We start from the raw sequence: 22,016 nt of genomic DNA on the forward strand, positions 1-22,016 counted from the left end.
AACATGTAAATGTGCACCTTTAAAATATCCATGAACTGTAGTTATGGAAATTTGCCAAAAGGCCATTGGAGAGTGAACGAGAGAAGTGATCGCAACAAAAAGCCAAAAGGGAGAGGTGCAGGGAAGCCTAGGGAGTGAGCTTTGACATGTCTCACACTCTCTGGAGTCTTTGCGAATCATGGAAACTTTTGAAAATAGTTCCTTATTCCTCTCAGGTGGCCATACCCCGGCCCAGATGCTCACAGTGATGACACAAACAGCGTCAGGTGAGACCAAAAATGTCACTACAGCCACATCACTCTTGTTTGTCACAAAAAATACGGACCGATTAAAGCAGGTGGAAATGAAAGCATGCTTATTTAAGGAAAATTGAAGAAAACAGGATATGGAGCTGTGAAGTCAGCAAATATGATTCAGAGAAATGTTTTGAGCTGAGGTCTCAGGGGTAAACTGCATCTCATGGGTTGGAAAACCAGTGAATCGGACGCACCTGTTGATGAACTCTTCGTAACAAGAGTAGATGGCAGCCAGGCACACCGCCACGAGATTGGGGAGAACCCGAGGATGAGGGCACTGTCCGGTGGGACCGTGCATGCTGAAATCATAACATGTAAGAAAAGGTCAGGTTAGCAGAGTTTCTGCGTCCAAACGCACACAGAGTGACAGCTAAAAGAAAACAAAGCTGTAACAGGAAGTTAGCACAGGGCTTGGTCCTAAACAGACCATTAAAATGACACAGTCTGATAAATAAAAGGATGTTACAGTTTGTGTACATACGAAGGCCTGTTCTTTGTACGTAAGTGAGGTGGAACCAGGATGAGGTAACATTGTGTTCTAACCAGGCACGATGCAATGAAATTCCAAGCTTTTATCGCTCGCCGCAGTGTTGTTGTCGTTACTACATAGTTTCGCTTGCACAAGGAAAATGATCTGTGTTTGTATAAGGAAAAAAAGAAAGAAAAAGTCACTCACCTGTGAATGAACTTCTTGACCACTTCCATGCCAGCGTTAAGCTCATTCAGAGCCAAAATATACTCCTGAGTAAAGAGACGGAGTCTGGGGCATTTCCCAAAGTCCTGGAATGAGAAGAAAACACCAGGAGACTCAGTAAATGAGGGCGCGGTGACGTGAGAATTCGAGAGCACATCCGATGTAGTGCGCAGACCCACCATGTTGTGTTTGAGGATTCTCTGAACCACAGGAGTGAACACTTCAATCACCACCATCGACCGTGGACGCTCCCTACAGTGCTGTGTAGGGGAACACAAAAAACGATCGATTGATACATATATTAATCATAAAAATCATTATATATAATCTCATTCTTTTTTGTTATAGGTTTCTTTGATGAATACAAAGTTCTAAAGAACTGTTTTTATTTGAAATAGAAATCTAACATTAGAAATGTATTTACTGTCACTTCTGATCAATTTAATGTGTCATTTCTTTTAAGTTTCTTCTTGGTAGTGTAGCTGTTTTTGCAGAAAATGTAAAAATGGATAATATATGAAATAATCATGTGATAATGCCTTTTTTTTTTTTTTTAAATCCTAGTGAATTCAAACAATACAAATGAAAGATACTTCCCATTTGACCTTTTTGTCTTAAGTTCAGAAACACAAGCCAAAAGATTTTAAACCATTACAAAAATGAAATATTAAAAGCAGCAATAAAATTAAATAAGCTTTACAAAACTCAATTGTTCCCCTGACAAATAGCCAGAATTGTCACATTTACCTTGCAGAAGAATTCACACAGGTCAGGGGGAGGGTGGTTATTCTCCAGCAGGGGTGCGATGGCCTGCAGACAGATTCAAACCATTAGTCACTTCCCCACAGACATGTAGAGTCTTGTTGCTTTTCATCCACATTTTACAGAAGTGCACAACCTTCAGAGAGCACATCTGTGTGTGCCCGTCCTGTTTCTGTTGCAGTCCACTACATTTTCAAGTCAATTTTATTCTTATGAGTCTTAAGACCCATTACGTAACTGCCTTTGTTAGCAATGGTGTTTAACACACTCTTGTGTGAAGGCTACGTGCGTCTTCATACTTTCTTTGTAAAAAAAAAAAAAAAGAAAAAAAGAAAAGCAGCTTACCACAATGATGTTCTCATGGTCCTGAGCGCTGAGGTTAGTGTTCTGGGAAGGAAATGACACAAAAGCATATGTTGAGAATTCATTGGCCAGTGGTGCCACAGCTTAGTGACTCAACAACCAGAAGGCCTGCTTTTAAAATGTTAATGCCCTTCTTGGGAAAGCCGGTGTGACTCAGGCATATAGCCTTTTGACCAAAGGCCAGTGAGAGGTCTGTTTTTAGACCTTTTAAACCCTTCTTTGAATTCAAATGCTTGGTATATGTGGTGTTCAAAGACATAATCTACATTTGCAAATCAAAGTGGGGATGCAACCAATCTTTCCCTATCTGGAAAAGGAGATCTTCTTTGTGTAGCGATGCCATGCAAAAAAAAAAAAAGTCTCTAGACTAGACCACAGCAATACAGACAACCACAGGTAACTCTTAACCTGAACACAGACTCTAAATGAAACGTAACGCACCTCAATTCACAAATGACACCCTTACCAGAAACGGAAGCAGAATGCTGCTTGAGTTCTAACATAAAAGATGCCAGCTATACTTCAAGAAAAAATTGGCTGAAAAATAATACATCTGATAAATTTGATGTGCTCAATGAGAAAAGTGACTCATAAATGCATAAAAATACATTTCTATCAACAATTACTGCTGTAAAATAAGAGCCAAGTTTATAGAATATTCTATTCCTTAGATATGGTTACAGGAACTCAATATAAATCTGTTTTTTTCTTGTCTGTCAGGCAAAATTCTAAAGAAATGTATAAAACTTTATAAATGTCTTTATTGTCACTTTGATTGATTAATGCATCCTCACCAAACAAAATTCATTAATTAAAAAAACCCTTTGGAAGGGTAGTGTAACTGTTTCTGTAGAAGAATTTTAGGTAAACAAAAATGTTCATATATTAAATGTGATAATGCCTACTTTTTGAAATTCCTAATAAATTAAATTCTGTAAAAATGGATGGTATTCTTATTTTTAATTATAATTTCATAAACACAAACCCAAAAATTTTCAACAACTAAAACTGGAAGTTTGAAAACTGCACTAAAATCAAATAAAAATCTATTCTATTTTAGGAAAAACCTTACATTTGACAAATCTGCTGTTCTCAATGAGAAAAGTGACTCATAGATTAAAAACAAAAAGTTTTCTTTTTGGGTTTAGGGTTGAAGTTCCATGATTTGACGCATCATTGCCAACAGCACGTGTTACACAGAAGTTTTGGGTGGAAACACAAGTATGAGCAATAATAAAAGTAATGCACGCCTTAGCAAGCACTATTAAAGGAGCTTTACACTCCTGTCAAATTAAATAATTAATAACTAGTCTTCTCACCAATTAGATGATGTGACGTACCTCAGCAAGCAGGGTGGAGATGATGTGCAGCGGGGCCTGATGGATGGATTCGTCCTGCAGGGGTGAGGTGAGGGCCATGTCCACCAGGGCCCTGATCTCCTTCAGAACCACGTCCCAGCGGCTCGGGTTATTCAGAACCTTGCGGTACTTGTAGATCTTTTTCTGCAGATGAGTCAGATAACCCAGATTGCACACACCTGCCTTTTACCAAATGCGACCAGCAGTTATGAAACCGGCACATATTTTACCACCATAATGCAGCAGTGGTCACATATGATGACAGCTTTTGAACTACATAACAGTGTGAATTACCTCAACAAATCTACCCAGAATTAAGCTGTGGTGACCAGGCTTGGGGATTCAGGGTTTGAAGTTCTTATTTTGTTCCATTTTATTGTCCTCGTGCATGGATTATTTTTTCAACCACAGGCACTTTTCTTAAAACAAAACACTCTTTTCACACTAGTTAAATCTGTCTACTATCAACGTCCCATAGTCAATATGTGTCTTTTTTTAAAGATCATGACCACTTCCACTGCATCTCAAAATATGGAAACTTAATGACTGGAAACTTGACGTGCAAAAAAAAAAACTGATGCACGGAAATTATATTTACTGTTTCCTTTATACACATCACATCTTGTATTTCATATCAAGCACACTCTTCACTGACACGGCAGTCTCCTTGGCAGCCAAGAATTACGTTTTGATAAATAGTTATTGGTTTGTAATGGAAATGACGTCACAAATGAAATTACAATTTGAAACAATAATTTCTCACAATAATACTCAAATAGTTTATAACTTTATGTAAGTTTATAGTTTATAATTCTTCTTTCCAAAAATGTTTAAAGGTGAAAATAACCAGTTTGCCTAATTTGACTATATTTTAACTTGCAAGTGATATTTATTGTTTCCTTCATGCATCACATCTCATATTTCATATCAAGCATGATCTTCAGGGACATGGCTGTCTCTTTGGTAACCAAGTATTAGCTTTTGATAAATCTTTATTGAGGCAAAATTGTTAGAGGTAGTAAACAGTGTAGAAAATAGTATAAATCATTAGATACAATAACAATCAACTGATTTATGACTGTTTCATTCTTCCATTCAACAAAGTGAATGTCACATAACAAAAAAAAAGTTTTAATACTAGAAATCAACCCTTGGAACATCAAAGTGCCCGTAGTTGAAAAACCACCCACATACGCGAACTTATAAAATCATACGCTCACTAAAACCAAGCAAAATGTCATTACACTGATGCTTTTTGCAAGTCTAGCCTTCCTAGACGTGTGACCTTACCTTCCACTGTATCGAGTGAAACCACTGGTCCCGCAGGTAGCTGTTAGCAGCCTGCGAGTGCACACAAACATTCGCAAAATGAGTCAAGAGCGTAATCTCACGAGTGTCATGAAAGCGTGAGTGGGCTGGAGGTACCTGCAGGAGGACTGTCCCTCCAGGGAAGCTTAGCTGGACACAGTACTTGGGGGCATTGTCCCAGGACAACAGCTGTAGGTCTTCAATAGTGCTGTAAGACAGAGGGGCCTCCATGTATCCTGTGGGCTACAGAGACAGGAAGAGACACGTTCATATTTGCAAAAAACTGTCCGAGTTTTAACACCTCTCAGGACGAGCGTCATGTACCGCACTGTCAACCTTAATAAAAGCTCAGCAGCGTCATGGACGGGCGGTTGTACTATTTATTAATCTGAAATGTGAATAATATGATGATTGCTCTCTGAATGTCATGATATGCCTTCGAAGTTGCATTGAACTCTTGACGTAAATATCTTCGAGCCAGTGTCACCCACATAATGATACTTCACGCAAATTATTTCAAAGGTTAGTAGCAAACAAGGTTGAAGCTGAAATGGTTTGTGTTGCTGGGCACAAAAGTACAGTCTACATCATCCATTAGTTTATTAGTAAAATTCTCATTTTAATTTTACTATTAAACTTATATTATTTAAAATCATAGATAAAGGGATAGTTTACGCAAAATTAAAATTACCCCATAAATTTAGCCATTCTGGGTATATAGGACTTCTTTCAGACTAGGGCTGCACAATAAATCGAAACGAAATCGCGATAAGGCAAAAGCTGTGATTGTCATGCGCATTTTGTCAGTGAAGCACGGTTCTGTGATCAGTAGTAAACCTCCATCCGAAGGCGAGAGGGCTCCAAATACACCCCGCAGAAGAAATCCAGGAATTCCCATAGCAGTAGCTGAATAAACAGAAGATTTAACTGCTTTCATTGATTCAACGTGTCTAATAAACACAGGACTACGACAGTATATGATTTACCTGAGTTCTTATTATTATTATTATAATAAAAGTATATAATAATGCAATGCTAATTGACATAGCCTTTATCACTGCTTAGAATACTATGAAATATGTTGCTGCCTTTTTCTGTGCAAGAAGCCACATCTCACAGAAGGATTCATTTCAAACACTCGACTGACGTTACGAAGCGAGTTGAGTAAAAACATATTATTAAATGTGAACACATGTGAACTACAGCTCTGTGTAGTAAATGCTGCTCCATCTGAAAGCAGGTGATGGAGATTTACTACTGATCACAGAACCGGCTTTACTGACAAGATGCGCATGACAATCGCATTCAATTAATCGTGCAGGGGTTGAGATTTTGAAGTCCAATAAAGTGCATCTATCCATCAAAAAAGTGCTCCAAACAGCCCCAAGGGGTTAATAAAAGAAATCAGCAAAGCGATGCATGTGTATAAAAAATATCCATATTTAAAACGTCATCTCTAGTGTCCGCTAACTGTCATACGTACATTCACGAGAGAGTGGCATTCCAGCGGATGACGCAGGACGTAGGCGTAAGCTCTGATGAACATAAGCTCTGGTGAGAATATGCAAGTCTTGCGAGAACCAAGTTTTGTTTACAGCAAAGGTAAACCAGTCTCCTTTTGGCTTATATCAAAATCCTCCAATATTTTTCTTTACAAATCCTCGTTTTGGACTTCTAATTTGTGACCGGCATTTATTTTTTTTGCTCTGTCACGTTCGTCACCGCATTCACCTACATCCCACGTCATCCGCTGGAACGTCACTCTCTCACGACTGTTAGCAGAAGCTAGAGATTGCGGTTTATAAAGTTTTAAATATGGATATTTTTCTTACACAAACGCATTGATTAGCTTCAGAAGGCCTTTATTATCCCCCCGGAGCTTCAAAATCTCAACAGCCATTCACTGCCATTATAAAGCTTGGAAAAGCCAGGATATTTTTTAATATAACTCCAATTGTATTCGTCTGAAAGAAGAAAGTCACATACACCTAGGATGGCTTGAGGGCGAGTAAATCATGGGGTAATTTTCATTTTTGGTTGAACTATCCCTTTAATGAGAAATACATACACAAAACTGCACAAATTTTTATACTTGTTATCCTTATTTTACACAAAACATTTAAAAATACACTTGTTAAAGTTGAAATTGCTTGAACTGGAGTTTCGCTGCTAAAGAGTTGGATATATTGGAAGGTTTTTCGCAAGTTAGCATGATCATTTAGGATGTGGCATCATCTTTCTTGAGGTGACACCAATTGACGATAGATTAGGAATAAAGAAGTCAGGTGGATTCTGATTGGCTGTCATAGTTTGTAATACTTCAGTGGCATTATTATTATAGCATTCAGACTTCAACTAAGAATTATGACAACTCTTAAAACTTCATAGTTACACTTTATCATTATCTTGTTTGGTGTGAACAGGCTTTAACTCGTGTGGTTCTCCATTTGAGCCACAGATTTACAGAGAATTTAAGGTTCCCCTTCTTAACAATCTTTAAATGGCTGCAGGAGCTTCTTTATTTTCATTATTTGTCACACATGAGCCTGTTGTAGCTCATTTCTCAGTTCCACTCCTGACTGAAGTGTTGGTGGTCACATGACCTCAAATGTCAACAGGCTGTTCCCCATCTCCTTCCCTCTACAATAGCACACTGCGGCTGTTCCTTTATTAGCCGCCCTCCCTCCTCCGCAGCCCAGCAACAGGCTCTTCCGTTATTAGCGCCGTCCTCCCTCGGCTTCTTTGCACAAACAGGCTATTGCTTTATTTGCGCTGCTCTCCCTCTAGACTCAAACCAAACCACAGTTCCTGTATTTGTGTCAGCCACCCAGTTCAGCAGAGCAAACAAGCTGTTCCTTTCTTTGACTCATTCTCTTTGCGTCTCTCGCTTGCTCGCTCAAACAAACAGGCAGCTCGTCCCCTTATAACCGAATAAAACAGGCCTGTCTTTTATTTACATCCCCCACTCTTAGGTGATAGACCAACTGGCTGTTCTGCAGTGGAGGTCCTGCCCCCTCCGCTGCAGATTCGAGATGGCTGATTTGTCTTTCTTTTTAGGAGTCCATGTGATAAGTATCTATTAAATGATATCTAATTTTTCAGGTAATCAATCATGAGTCTCCTAGCAGGCTTGTGTATGTTGGGACACGTGCCACACGTGGAGCAAAACAAGGGCCCCGAGGTGGCAGAAACCCAGATAAACAGCTGAAGTATACTCGTCTCATAAAATCAAGGTAAATATGTCACCACTGGGGTTTATATATATCTACAGCATGGTAAAAACCTCTTTAAAGGTTGTCATAGCTACAATATCCCGTATGACGATGTGACATGTGAACTTGTGCCGAGCTTGACGTTCCATCTGCTTATCTTTGTGTCACTCGCTGTCCTTTCCTCTCTCTTTCGCTATCTGTCCTCTTTTCCACTTCTCTGTTCCAAGAAGTCCTCTGATTCTTTCTTCCTTCGTCTCATTCAGCCTGTTTTTCATGGTGCAATTCTTCCTTAAGGAGGAGTTGAATAGCTCTCCTCTCACCATTGCTATGTTGCCATGGAAACAAAGAGATGAAATAGAGACATATGTTTTTTTTTTTTTTGTTACCAGGGAGATCCAGATGGAAAACGATGTGGAGAAAAACATCAGTGTGTTCAGGTGGCATCTCTATAACTGACAAACTGATCTCGGAGAGCTCCTGTTAGTGCTGCACCTACTAAACTGTGAGGAACCACAGCAAAGGCAGATTTCTCAGCTTCTTATATCGTTGTTTGAAGAGCTGAGTGGCGAATATAAGATAGATATGTATATTAGCAATAGACAGATAAAATCAATATTGGGCCATGTGAGATGGTCATAACAGCAAATAATTGTTCCGAATGACTGATTAAAAATGTTCTAAATTGTCCATTATATCAGATCCAAAATCTACCACATTGTTGTCACTGGATAATACAAAACTTCTGCTTTTCAAAAATTACAGAATTTAAATAAAGTATTTATGAAGTCAATATTCAATATAGTTTTAAAACAATTCATCTCTAGGTCTTAAATTAAACAGCATTAGCCTATAATTGCATAAATTTTGGACATATGCCAATTGGCTCTTCAGTTATTGGTATCAATGTCAGACAGTTAAAAACCCATGTTTGACCACTAATGTATATTTAAGCAATACTGTATGAGATGCCATGCTACGTTATGACTAAAATTGCAGCAAAATGTGTTATTCTTATTTTATTTTTATTAATTAATTATATTATTTTAAAATCACAGCAAATGAGAAATACTGCAGAAATTAAACTTATATTATAATATAACAATATTTTTAAAAATAGTTTTTAATGTTTTTGAAAAAAGACTTTTAAGCTTACCAAGGTTGCATTTATGACCAAATACTGAAACTGTAACACTGTAAAATATCACTACAGTTTAAAATAACTATTTTCTATTTTAATACATTTTAAAATGTAATTTATTCCTGTAATGACAAAGCTGAATTCCCAGCAGCCATTACCATTTTTTTTATTTTAAATATCTCACTCACCCCAAACTTTTAAACAGTAATGATACGATAATCATTAATGGCAGGCAGAAATCATAGCAGTCTATCACTAAATTAACTTTGATCCTGGAGAAAAAAACAAAACATGGATGGACAATGTCCAAGTCATAAAATGTTGACATTTCACATGCGTTTGTGTAACTGTTCATGCAAATTTTGTGTAAATGGAGCAAAAATTTACTGCATGGGCTTGTAAAACTGTGACAATGTGCTCTCTTCCAAAGTAAACATGGCTTTTTCCATCTAAACTCTTCACCCATGATATATTAACAGCAAACCATTGCAGGCCAGGAGGAGGAAGCCAATGCAAGCCAGGAGGGAAAAAAAAGAAAGTCTCCAACCAGTAGAGCCAACTGTAAACTAGAATTCACTTTGTGATCTAGTTTCTGTGCATCTAAAAACACCAAAAGCAACAGAGAAGCTCAGTTACTGTACAGACAGGTACGACTGCATGCCTATAGGCTCTATACAACACTAAATTCCCAAAGACAGCTGGCTTCAATTAACGTCATATATCTGTTAATATATACACATACAAATCCAATGCACACACTTACGTCCTGATACGTGGTTTGCACATGTGGTGCTTGGACTTGCATACAGTTAAAAACAAAAACATTGAAATCTAGTCCAAAGAAATTCTCAGTATGATGAAACTGATTATGGCATGCAAATATTAACACAGCCAAAATAAAGTTCAAGTGAAATATTGGTTTTAAAACTGTTTAAGCATGTCAAATCATCGACTGGTGGAGTTAGCAACCTTCAGATGATGTGGCTATTCTTTGTACACTCATAATTCAGCCATACAGCTATCTAGGGACAGAACTAGTTTTTCTTTCGGAGGGCTGAATAGGCCGAATTTCAGACTACCATCATCCATTCATGTGTCAGCCTAACCACAAATTCGATGATCTGAGATGGTTTATGCGACAAAAGGAAATTTGGCGGCGAGTGTCAACATTACGGATGTGGCAACTTAAGCTCCGTTTCAAAACCTCAACATCCAGCAGCCGAGCAGATTAATTTATTTGGAGGGTATGCACCTATATATGCAATGGAGTCAGAGTGAAATCTCCATTTTAAAACATGTTTTCAACTGCAGTAGAACAGATTCATGGCCAAAGAATTATTTTTATTTTAATATCTATCTATCTATATCTTTTTTTTTTTTTTTTTTACAAACATTTTAAGCAGCATGCCTATTTTAATACTGATAATATTAATAAAAGTTTCTTGAACAGCAAATCAGCATATTAGAATGATTTCTAAAGGATCGTGTGACACTGAAGAGTTGAGTAATGGCTACTGAAATTCAGCTTCGCCATTACAGGAATATATATTAAAATAGGCAGATTTTTCCAATTATAATAAGATTTCACATACATACATACACACACACACACACATATATACATATATATATATATATAGACGTATAAGGATTTTCAACAGGCCAATTTTAAAATACAAAGAAATAATATCTACTGTAATTGTTCAAACATTAAGAATGTTGTGTACACAAATTCATATTAAAATTAAGTGATTTTAATGTTTTTTCACCTAGATGAATTGGCTGTAGCCTTAAATGTCAAGTGGTGCGACCATGATTTATATTAAAATTAAATAATTTCCTTAACATGCTTAACATTTAAAAAAAAAAAAAATTCTCAGTAATTAAAGTGTTTAGAAAAAGTATTTGCATTTAATTTAAGTTTTTGTAAATAATGATCTCTTATTTTTGTTCTATAATTTCAGAGTTGCCGCCTTAAATGTAGTTAACAGACTTATTGTTCCTGCAAATTGCTTAAAACTAATAGAAATGTTTTAAAAATACCATTCACTTAAGCATACTGTAGCAGTGATTCATATTTCAACCACAGAAATTAGATATTTTTATTTTAATACAGTTACTGTAATAAGTGGTCGCTCCAAATGACAAAAAGACCTTATGTCATTAAAAATCTATTTAAAAGAGACATGTGTGAAAAGTGCAGCATGTGGCATTAACTGCAGGCATTTCTTTAGCCCCAGTTATTTCTGTACTTTGCCCAATATTGGCTGCTCAATTGACCCTTTCACCGGGAGTGTGATTAGCAGGCAGTCTGACATATTATAACACCAAAAAACAAACCAGACAGGAGAGTAAATTAACGTCGGTGCACTTGAACTTGAAAAATGGTGTGTATTGACATCTTTTCACAGTTGAAACAAGATTCCTTCTGATGTTCATTCATTTTTATTTCGTGCTATGACTAGTAAAGATGAAGAGATGATCGGTTCATGTGCCGCTTGAACTGAGGCACTACAGCAATCTGTCACGACATGTTAAAGAGCCACAAAACAGTATTTGTTGTTTGAATTATTATTATTATTTTTTTTTAAAAAGACAAAATTTTAACACTGAGACTTTGTTTCATACTAAAAGTAACCAGCTCTGTCTTGTCTGTCAGTGTCCTCTTTGCTCTGTGATGTATTTTTCAATGTGTGAGAACATGATGCATGGCATAAAAGTGCCATGGTTTGTCGGATGTAGCAACAGTAAGTAAGGGGGGGGTTGGTCTTTGCGAAAGGTCAATTTAGAGTAGGGGGAGGTTGCTGGCTCAGGTTCTGAGATAACAACATGAACATCTTTCTTATAGTAGAAAATGACTTCTTGGAGTTTGTGCCAGACTGCAGGGTCAGAATTAACATGCTGCCTATGGTGAGCGTTTACTTTACTTTGCTTGGCAGTATAATCTGGTAGAATAGATTAAAATAGTTATTAATAAATAAATAATAAATGACTAATAAATGCATAATTACCAAACTAAAATTACATGCTCCGATTATTTATATTTTTTTTGCATTTTTTCTCATACTGTACAAAGATTAAACATAAACAGTCTGAAATAGGGCTGCAACTAACGATTGTTTTGATAATCGATTAGTTGGCCGATTACTTTGTCGATTTTAATCAGATTAAAAAAAGCCCATTTTTCTTTTTTTATTTTATTGACAAAAAAAACACACTATTCCACATTCTGCCCAATGTCTTTCAAACAAACGTGCCAACTGAATACTATGAAAACATACAGTGCTTAATTTATTAGATCACATGTCATAATAAAGAGAAAACACAAATATTTTAGGAATCTGTCAAAAATGGTTTAAATCTAAAAATGTTATTGTGATTTATTGGGCAAATAACAAACTGAAACAATTAAATAGTATTTATTCATATATCAGAAATAGCTTCCTATGCCTTTCATAACAGCTTGCATTCTTGCACCTTTTGACTGTAACTGGGTATCTGAAGAAAACACACTAAAGCGTTTGACATTTTTTTCTGCCTTTCTTTCCTAGATAACAGCAATAATTATATTATAGTATTAGAAATAGCTTACTACTGTTACTAAAGATTATGCATACTGAAGGACTAACCAATACAGAAAGCTAAAACAAATATTTTGGCAATCACCAATACTGTTAGTTTGGAGCAGCAGTGGCACAAACCATACATAATTTGTTAAAATCCTTACATAAATTAGTTTAAATAAATTTGTTAAACACTGTATATAGTGAACATAGTTTAATTAAATCTCTACATTAAAAAAAAAAAAAAAAAAAAAATGAATACAGATAATAAAGATGAATAAAAACTAATTTAGTGTTAACCAACAGGTGAGAGGAATGTTCTGCAGGAAAAAAGTATTTTATGTATATAAACCATCAATTGAATATAAAAGCAAAAAAACAATTAAAATCTGCCAATCTGGGACATATATCTATAATGGAAAACACTCTCCAGTGGTCGATGATATTTGATCGACATGATATTTGGTCGCACCTCATGATATTTTCAAATTCAATCAAAATTTATAATTTATATAATTTATATATAAATAAATAATTGCAGAAATAACTTCTTCATTGTTTTTTTGATGTCATACCACATGATATTCAAATGTGGTAACTACATACCAGCCGTTAAAAAGATTCTTTTTTTCCAAATTTGAAAGAGAGTTACAAACCTGCTTGATGCTTCCATGGGTCCTTGGCAAATTGGTATATGATGCAAAGTCTTATCTTTGAATGGATTTCAACATAAAAGTCCCAAAATGGTAGTTTCTTGATGGTTGCACCACATGATATTTCATAAAATGGAAATGATCGGACAAAGTTTGTTTGTATATTATGACGGAAATAAAATTGCAAAGCATTTGAATTTATATACAGTATTACAAAACACTTTGGAAATCATGCCAAATAGTGCAGAAAATTAATCTGAATAAAATTAGGGTAATTTCAAAGATGTTTACCAAAAAAAAAAAAAAAAAGTTATGAAAAAAGTTAACAAAAAATGCAATCGGACAGAAAATTTAGGCGTCACGTCATTGACACACACACATACACACACACACACACACACACACACACACACACACACACACACACAGTGGGTACAGAAAGTATTCAGACCCCCTTAAATTTTTCACTCTTTGTTATATTGCAGCCATTTGCTAAAATCATTTAAGTTCATTTTTTTTCCTCAATGTACACACAGCACCCCAATATTGACAGAAAAACACAGAATTGTTGACATTTTTGCAGATTTATTAAAAAAGAAAAACTGAAATATCACATGGTCCTAAGTATTCAGACCCTTTGCTGTGACACTCATATATCTAACTCAGGTGCTGTCCATTTCTTCTGATCATCCTTGAGATGGTTCTACACCTTCATTTGAGTCCAGCTGTGTTTGATTATACTGATTGGACTTGATTAGGAAAGCCACACACCTGTCTATATAAGACCTTACAGCTCACAGTGCATGTCAGAGCAAATGAGAATCATGAGGTCAAAGGAACTGCCTTAAGAGCTCAGAGACACAATTGTGGCAAGGCACAGATCTGGCCAAGGTTACAAAAAAATTTCTGCTGCACTTAAGGTTCCTAAGAGCACAGTGGCCTCCATAATCCTTAAATCGAAGACGTTTGGGACGACCAGAACCCTTCCTAGAGCTGGCCGTCCGGCCAAACTGAGCTATCGGGGGAGAAGAGCCTTGGTGAGAGAGGTAAAGAAGAACCCAAAGATCATTGTGGCTGAGCTCCAGAGATGCAGTCGGGAGATGGGAGAAAGTTGTAGAAAGTCAACCATCACTGCAGCGACGGAAGCCTCTCCTCAGTGCAAGACACATGAAAGCCCGCATAGAGTTTGCTAAAAAACACCTGAATAAGATTCTCTGGTCTGATGAGACCAAGATAGAACTTTTTGGCCTTATTTCTAAGCGGTATGTGTGGAGAAAACCAGGCACCTGTCCAATACAGTCCCAACAGTGAAGCATGGTGGTGGCAGCATCATGCTGTGGGGGTGTTTTTCAGCTGCAGGAACAGGACGACTGGTTGCAATCGAGGGAAAGATGAATGCGGCCAAGTACAGGGATATCCTGGACGAAAACCTTCTCCAGAGTGCTCAGGACCTCAGACTGGGCCAAAGGTTTACCTTCCAACAAGACAATGACCCTAAGCACACAGCTAAAATAACAAAGGAGTGGCTTCACAACAACTGCGTGACTGTTCTTGATTGGCCCAGCCAGAGCCCTGACTTAAACCCAATTGAGCATCTCTGGAGAGACCTAAAAATGGCTGTCCGCCAACGTTTACCATCCAACCTGACAGAACTGGAGAGGATCTGTAAGGAGGAATGGCAGAGGATCCCCAAATCCAGGTGTGAAAAACTTGTTGCATCTTTCCCAAAAAGACTCATGGCTGTATTAGATCAAAAGGGTGCTTCTACTAAATACTGAGCAAAGGGTCTGAATACTTAGGACCATGTGATATTTCAGTTTTTCTTTTTTAATAAATCTGCAAAAATGTCAACAATTCTGTGTTTTTCTGTCAATATGGGGTGCTGTGTGTACATTAATGAGGGGGAAAAAAATGAACAAATGATTTTAGCAAATGGCTGCAATATAACAAAGAGTGAAAAATTTAAGCGGGTCTGAATACTTTCCGTACCCACTGTATATACACACACACATATATATATACACACATATATATATACATATATACACACACACACACACACACACACACACACATTTATTTACTTATGAATGATAGTGTACATTAAGCAAACTTTTCAGGGTTGTTCAAGTATTCACTAAACCAATCCAACATTGTAAGCTAGAGTTAGTTGGAGTCAAAAATGTTGGGAATCCCATTCCAGGATCCCTTTAAACTGCCCTGAAGCTGATCATGTGGACGGCCCCAGACAAAGCCCTATACATTACATCTGGCACTCTCAAATGAAAATATCTCCAAAATATTTCATCAACATGGCTCCACTGCATGTTCCAGATGAATATGCATTCCTACCATTTAACATTTGGTTTTATGTTCTCTATGAAATGCAATATGAACCAGTTGCATCCATTCATTCAAGCTTCAATTTATTCAACAATAATGAAAAATACAATATCAAGACACAAACAACCCAGTACATGCAAAACAATTAATCTGAGAAACTGCCAGTGTTTGAAAATGTCCTCCTAATGGCTTTTCTGTGCTACAAAAACAAAGTCAGCTTCTACATCTCAATTACAGAGCATATTTGGATGGTAGTCGAGGGGATCTCAGGGAGCCACAATAGTTTATGTGCCCAGTCATCACCATAGCCCTGTTTTTTTACAGCAGAAAGCCCAACAGTACCGTTAAAATGACTTGTTATAAGTGTAAACTGTCCCCCCCACCGACTTGGTCATATTTAGGTGAACTCATCAGAACCAGACTTGTTCAGCTTTAGTCATCACTGTTACTCAAAATGCGATGACTCTTATGACGTGAACCGTACTGTACTGAGTTGCGTTTGTTAACATGTCCTCAAGCTCACAACCAGAATATCATTTTATATGTACCCACGTGTTCAGCATCTAACCCAATCACGAAATAGCAAAACACACCACCTAAGAACAGTTGTGCAGCTCTCACCTTTCTGTGCATTGTTTATACAGAGGACATGTTATGATCTATATGGGCTGTTGTCTCATCTGGTACTTCATCTAATTAACAGGACCTAACTCGAACAGCAACTATAGTCTGCAACACAAACAAAATGGTGCGCTTGAAGGCATCGTCATAAATGTGCCTTTAGAGGTAGGGCTTTTGATGTTTTTTTTAACGAAAGAGTGACAGGAAGTATTTATAATGGCTTGCTGTTACGCAAATATGATTTAGACTCTGAGAGCTTAGAGACGAGGGTGACTCACATCTTTCATATCTTCTAGTGAGATCATTTTCCATAGAGCTGACTACACTTATCGAAAATGTGCTATCAAAATGCCAAATGTTTTGTCTTCACTTAGCACACGAGTTCTTAAGAAAAAACGGCTGGAATCTTCAGGGAAAAGAAGGCATTTATCATCGGACAGGCGTCATGTGCTACAAAGCAAACGAGGTCAAATATTTTAAGAACATTTGAGCGAGATAATGTAATTTCAACCCAAATGACACCCTAGCAAGGTTTGTGCTGGGAAAAACACCAGGTGAGGAAACCAAACAATCCAAATCGAACAATTTATATGCTTAACATCAACAATAAGGCCTTTCTGTTGATATACTGACCTCTTTCTGAAGCACAATGCTTCGATGCACAGTAGAATCACAAACAGGCTAGTCTTTGCCAAAAGAGGCCATTAGCCACAGACAACTACCTCCATTAGCTACGGTCAACTGAACACGGGTCACTAGCTAAACATCTATTAGAGACCTTGCAACTGTAGGAGAAAACCAATACTGAGTGACAGGACTGTTTAAGTATTGGTGACTATCCTAACTTTTTATTTTTACTCTGTAAACACTTCCAAACGACATAAAACTCTGCAAAACGACCGCATATAGTTGCAAACATAAACATACGGTCTGTGTTTGGCTTGGGTTAATCTCAGCTAGCCTCCGAAATCCCGAGGGCCTCTCAGTGTCAGCGGCTGAGCTTCATCCGACAGTCAGACCGTTGTTAAACAAGCAATCTAATTCATTCTGAAGCATTCATTTCAGGAAGAAGTCAACGGCTAATTCGATCATATCAGAACGATGAAATATAGCTGTAAAATTTAAACCTTTAATTTAATCAGCCATTTGATGATGGCATCCTGTGAGGATGTCCTAAACGAAGAGACTCTCTACAAGACTCCATTGGCACATCGGAGATTCGATTTACTCATCCAAAACGGGCAGAGGGTAAAATATGACTGTCCTCTCCACATGCAAACCAAACATCAATGAATAATGGGTCACTGCCTGTGCGGTTTCGTGTTTTCGCTTTTTAAAAATAACCGCCATTGAGTGGATTCCCAGAAATCTCCCAGGTGGGTGAATCCATTGTGACCGTGACACTACTTTTCCATAGATAAGCCTCTTGAGCAGCAATTAAGATGTATGCGGTGATGTTTTTGAATATCTGAGCATCAGATGAGGCTTAAAATTTGCAGAAGTGAGTAAACATCAGTGAGGAAAATAACAAGAAAACAGGGCACGTGGACAAAATGTGATTTGATACTCAATTCATCATCTAAAACATCTCCACTGACAACAATTCAATTCTGACACATCTAACTGTATTTTTTGCACCTGCAAAAGACTCCCATAGCAACTCTGCTGGCCTAAAAAAAAAAAAAACATTTTCATGACACTGCATACAGGACATAGTATGTCCAAACCCTTCAAAATAGTTACATAGGACAAAAAAAAAAAAAAACCTCTAATTTTAATTTGAGGGTTTTCAATCAGAGGTCCATGAAAAATGTAATAAAATTAATATTCCTAATGAAAGTCAGTGGCTGAGTCTGGGTGGGGGTCTCTGGGTTTTGAACATCTGAATTACTTTTATTTACGATTCATTTTCCAGTACGCTGGACTGGATTATGGTATTTGGAAATGACAACTCATTAGTTAAATAATGCATTATTAAAATGATATAGATATTTGCAACAGGGTAATTTCATGGTAGAGTGCTTTTGTGTACCTCATGAACATATGTCAACAGTGGCTTTAACAAAGAATAGCTGACACCAGCTTTCACTGTTTGTTTTCATAGCCAACACCTCCTTGATATTAGCAAACACACACCTTTAGATTGAAATGGAAATAAATGTTAGCACTATCTCCCTCTGAACATTTTTAGATTTTGTTTGACATCGGGTACTTTATTAAAAGCATTTTAAGTGTCCAAAAGTTATGCATCAACCACGTTACCATCAAAACTCTCATATCTTAAAATGATGCTAAATTTCTGAAATAAACATCATCTTCCTGTTATTGTGTGATCTCTTAATATAACTTTGTACATTACACAACAGATTATGGAAAACTCGATATCTATAGAAATATCAGGATTAAATTCTCTTTCTAAAACACACTACAGTGACCTTGTGTGGTTAAATGAACTGTTTACCCCCATAAGCTTTATCCATATATAAGGTCTATACAAAAATGTTGGGATTTAGCTTGAGGTGGTGCATTGCAGTTTCTTTACCCTTAAACTTTTCTTTAAAATAATTACTTTTTTTCCCCAAAATGAAACAGGCCCCAATTTCATAGAATGACCATATCAAATGACAAATCATAATGCATAAACCCGGAAACGGGAAATAATAGAGAGGAAGCTGTTAGGTTGTTATTATTATGACGTCACGGTGTGTTTTCAGACGTATTTCGAAATACATCCGCTCAATATGATGCATTTTTTCGACGATGTGTTTCATTTTCTTGAGTCAAATGTTCCCTAAATTGTCTACATTTTCGAAACCATGTTGTTTTTGCGATGCTGCTGGTTAGTAAGACAAAATTATTTGTTAACGTAATATTGGTTCCGGATAATTGTCATTAATAAATAAAAACTTATTTTTCTTTTTAAAAGAGTTTTTCAATTTCCAAATATAGGAACGGCAAATAATCCATCAAACCCATTAGAACGAATTATTATTTTAATATCAGCATATTTCTTTGATTTTAATTAATGTTTTGTGCTGTTGTAGCCTACTGAAGTGTACTAAACACAATGCATTTTGCCTTCGCTGTCTAAAGTGCCATTACGTGTACAATATTTGTTGCCCTCCCTACTTTGTACATAATGCACAGATTACATATTGAATATTGAGCACAAAATGATACGGTTTCAAATTTGCCCATTAAACAGCCACAAGTCAAAGCGACCCCTGCAGAGCGGCTCTTACCGTGGCAGACACCAGGCTGCTGTCCGTCAAGGTGAGGTGGTGCGGCTCCCACCTCCGTAAAAATTTGGAGGTGAGGAGCTTACTGAGGAAGGTCCGCGGGTGCTTGACCACGCACACCTGGATGTCCCCCTCCTGGAGGAGTTTGTATCTCATGCCGCTGCTGCTGTGTAGAAGGCTCCTCTTGCTGCAGGGCCCCGCTTTGTGATTATTATTCCCCTCCGGCGGCGGCTGCTGCTGCGCGGACATTTCCCCCAGCAGAGGCTTACTCTCTTCGGACGGATAAAACTGATTGTTGTGCAGCTCGTTTCCCCCACCGCTCCCGTTAAAATCCATGATTCCCCTCAGCGAAAATCGACGGCGTTGAATCAGATCAGGTGGCTGTCTTTTGATTTCGAGGCCGAATAATGGTCGTTCCAGTGTTTGGCATATAGAGGCTCACGCGATCCTCCGTGACTCGACCTCAACAGCGGTACGGAAAAGACAAGGGTCGGCGACGGCGAAGATTGAAGCCATTAAATAAGCCCGTCAAGATGAGGAAGGTTCGATGAAGTATAATGTCTTTCCTTTGAGCGTCGCGAGCTACTCAATGTGCTCGAGCCATTGTCGTATCCATTCCGTCTCTCCACTGCATATTATTCCAGTCGTCCTGTTCCGATTATGAAACAATAACCAAGTACAAGATCCACGCTGCGTTCAATTTTATTTGTTCTTCAGACGCTCGGAGTCATGGTTCTCTTTTCTGTCTTTTTTTTCCTCCCTATCTCGGCGGAGGAACCGAGTGCTTCGATAGGGCTGCGTGTGGATTGGTCCCTGCTCGTTCATGTGATACCGGAGTGACGTCAATGGGGAGGCGAACGGATGCGCGTCTCTGTTTGATAGGGAGCGCGCACTTCCCTTCTCTCGAGCAAAATGGTGAAAAGAAAGAGGGCATATGGCAAACCGTTTTAGCATTTATAGTATCGAGTTTACATTGCAAATACTTGTTTTTTTTTATTTCTTGGATACAGTCGAATTATGATGGTATGGCTATACCTTTTCAATTTCACACTAGCAACTATATAGCCTACTTGTACTTAAATGGTGGTTCAAATCTATTCAGTTAGATTCATTGTGTGTTAGTACCATACTTATTCCTTTACTACTTTTACTCATTTACTCCTTTTACTACACTGTAAAAAAAACAAACAAACAAAAAAAAAAACAAGTTGAGCCAACTTAAAATTTTAAGGCAACCAGCTTCAGCAGATTTGTGAGTTTGCTCAATTTATTTTCGTGGGAGATTCTCAAATTTTTGTTGTATAAACTTAAAACAACAAGTTGAGAAAATTCAAAAATCTGCTGAAGCTGGTTGCCTTAAAATTTTGAGTTGACTCAACATTTAAAAAAAATTTTTTTTTTACAGTGTACTCACTTTTACTGTAGTCGTGTAGTGACACATTGAAATCAAAAACACTGTAGTGACACATATTGAAGTCAAAAATGTATTTATATTTATATAGGCCTATATATACAACACTTCGTTCTGGTTCTCAAATCTAATTGGTTGAGAACCGTGAGATATTGTACTGGTATCTACAGGAATGCCCTTTCACAATTTTGTATCACTCCGCTTGTTTTAGCCGGGTCTATTTTTTTTTTCACTGAGCTATTCGTATGTTAGCTAATAAGAAGAAACAAACATGGCAAACAACACATTTTTTTTTTTAATGAATATTTCATTTGATATTAACTACGAAAGCTCAACAGACGATGAAGATGCAGGACACATTGATACGTCAACTACCCCTTAAACTTCTCACAATTCAGACTTGTCTCACAATTCTGAATTGATAGATAAACTCAGAATTGCGAAATAGAGTTTTGAGTTTATATCTCAGAATTCTGAATTTGCATCTTGTAATTCTGTTGTTTTTTCTGCAATTTTTTCTCACAATTGTGAGTTTATATTTCACAATTTGGACTTTTCTTCTCAGAATTGCGAGCTCATATCTTACAATTCTGAGTATATATATATCTCACAATTCTGACATTGTTTTGTCATTATTGCAAAAAAAATGTCTGAATTGTGAGATTTAAAAAAATAAAAAATCTTTTTTAAGCTTCCATAGCAATTTTTAGATATAGGTTCTAAATATTAACAAATAAAAATAAAATAGTAAAACGTAACTATATTGGATACTTTTTTAAATACTCGTTTCATTTAAAGGCAATGTGAAAATGGCTTGCCATAGTGGATGCAGAGTTTATGACATACTGTCATTTTCTGTACACATTCACTCTGTAAGGCTTCTTTGTTGCAAAAGATGTGCCATCTGTCCTGTGGTTCACAAGCTTTCGTAATATACAGTATAACCAGTTCAACTGAATAAAAATTTAGTTTTAGGAGATGGGCATACCTTTAACGTCACCTAAATGTTTTTTTGTTGCTGTTTTTTTGGATGTGTTTTCATGAACAGGAAATCA

At 37.1% G+C, this 22,016-nt stretch overlaps 1 protein-coding gene across 1 annotated transcript in view; it reads right to left on the bottom strand.

Annotated features, from left to right (window-relative positions):
* cmip (c-Maf inducing protein) overlaps window positions 1-20,406 on the bottom strand; it is a 32,981-nt gene extending 12,575 nt beyond the window's left edge. The window contains exons 1-9 of the mRNA XM_058750680.1: window positions 19,554-20,406; window positions 4,899-5,024; window positions 4,764-4,814; window positions 3,456-3,617; window positions 2,098-2,139; window positions 1,738-1,800; window positions 1,170-1,250; window positions 973-1,076; window positions 491-595 (exon numbers count right to left, since the gene is read on the bottom strand). Of these exons, the coding sequence (XP_058606663.1) occupies window positions 491-595; window positions 973-1,076; window positions 1,170-1,250; window positions 1,738-1,800; window positions 2,098-2,139; window positions 3,456-3,617; window positions 4,764-4,814; window positions 4,899-5,024; window positions 19,554-19,886 (1,067 nt within the window). The 5' untranslated portion in view covers window positions 19,887-20,406. The remainder of the gene's footprint in view (window positions 1-490; window positions 596-972; window positions 1,077-1,169; window positions 1,251-1,737; window positions 1,801-2,097; window positions 2,140-3,455; window positions 3,618-4,763; window positions 4,815-4,898; window positions 5,025-19,553) is intronic.
* Window positions 20,407-22,016: the final 1,610 nt, after the last annotated feature.

This window comes from Onychostoma macrolepis, chromosome 18 (assembly GCF_012432095.1).
Source record: "Onychostoma macrolepis isolate SWU-2019 chromosome 18, ASM1243209v1, whole genome shotgun sequence".
Lineage (NCBI taxonomy): Eukaryota > Metazoa > Chordata > Actinopteri > Cypriniformes > Cyprinidae > Onychostoma > Onychostoma macrolepis.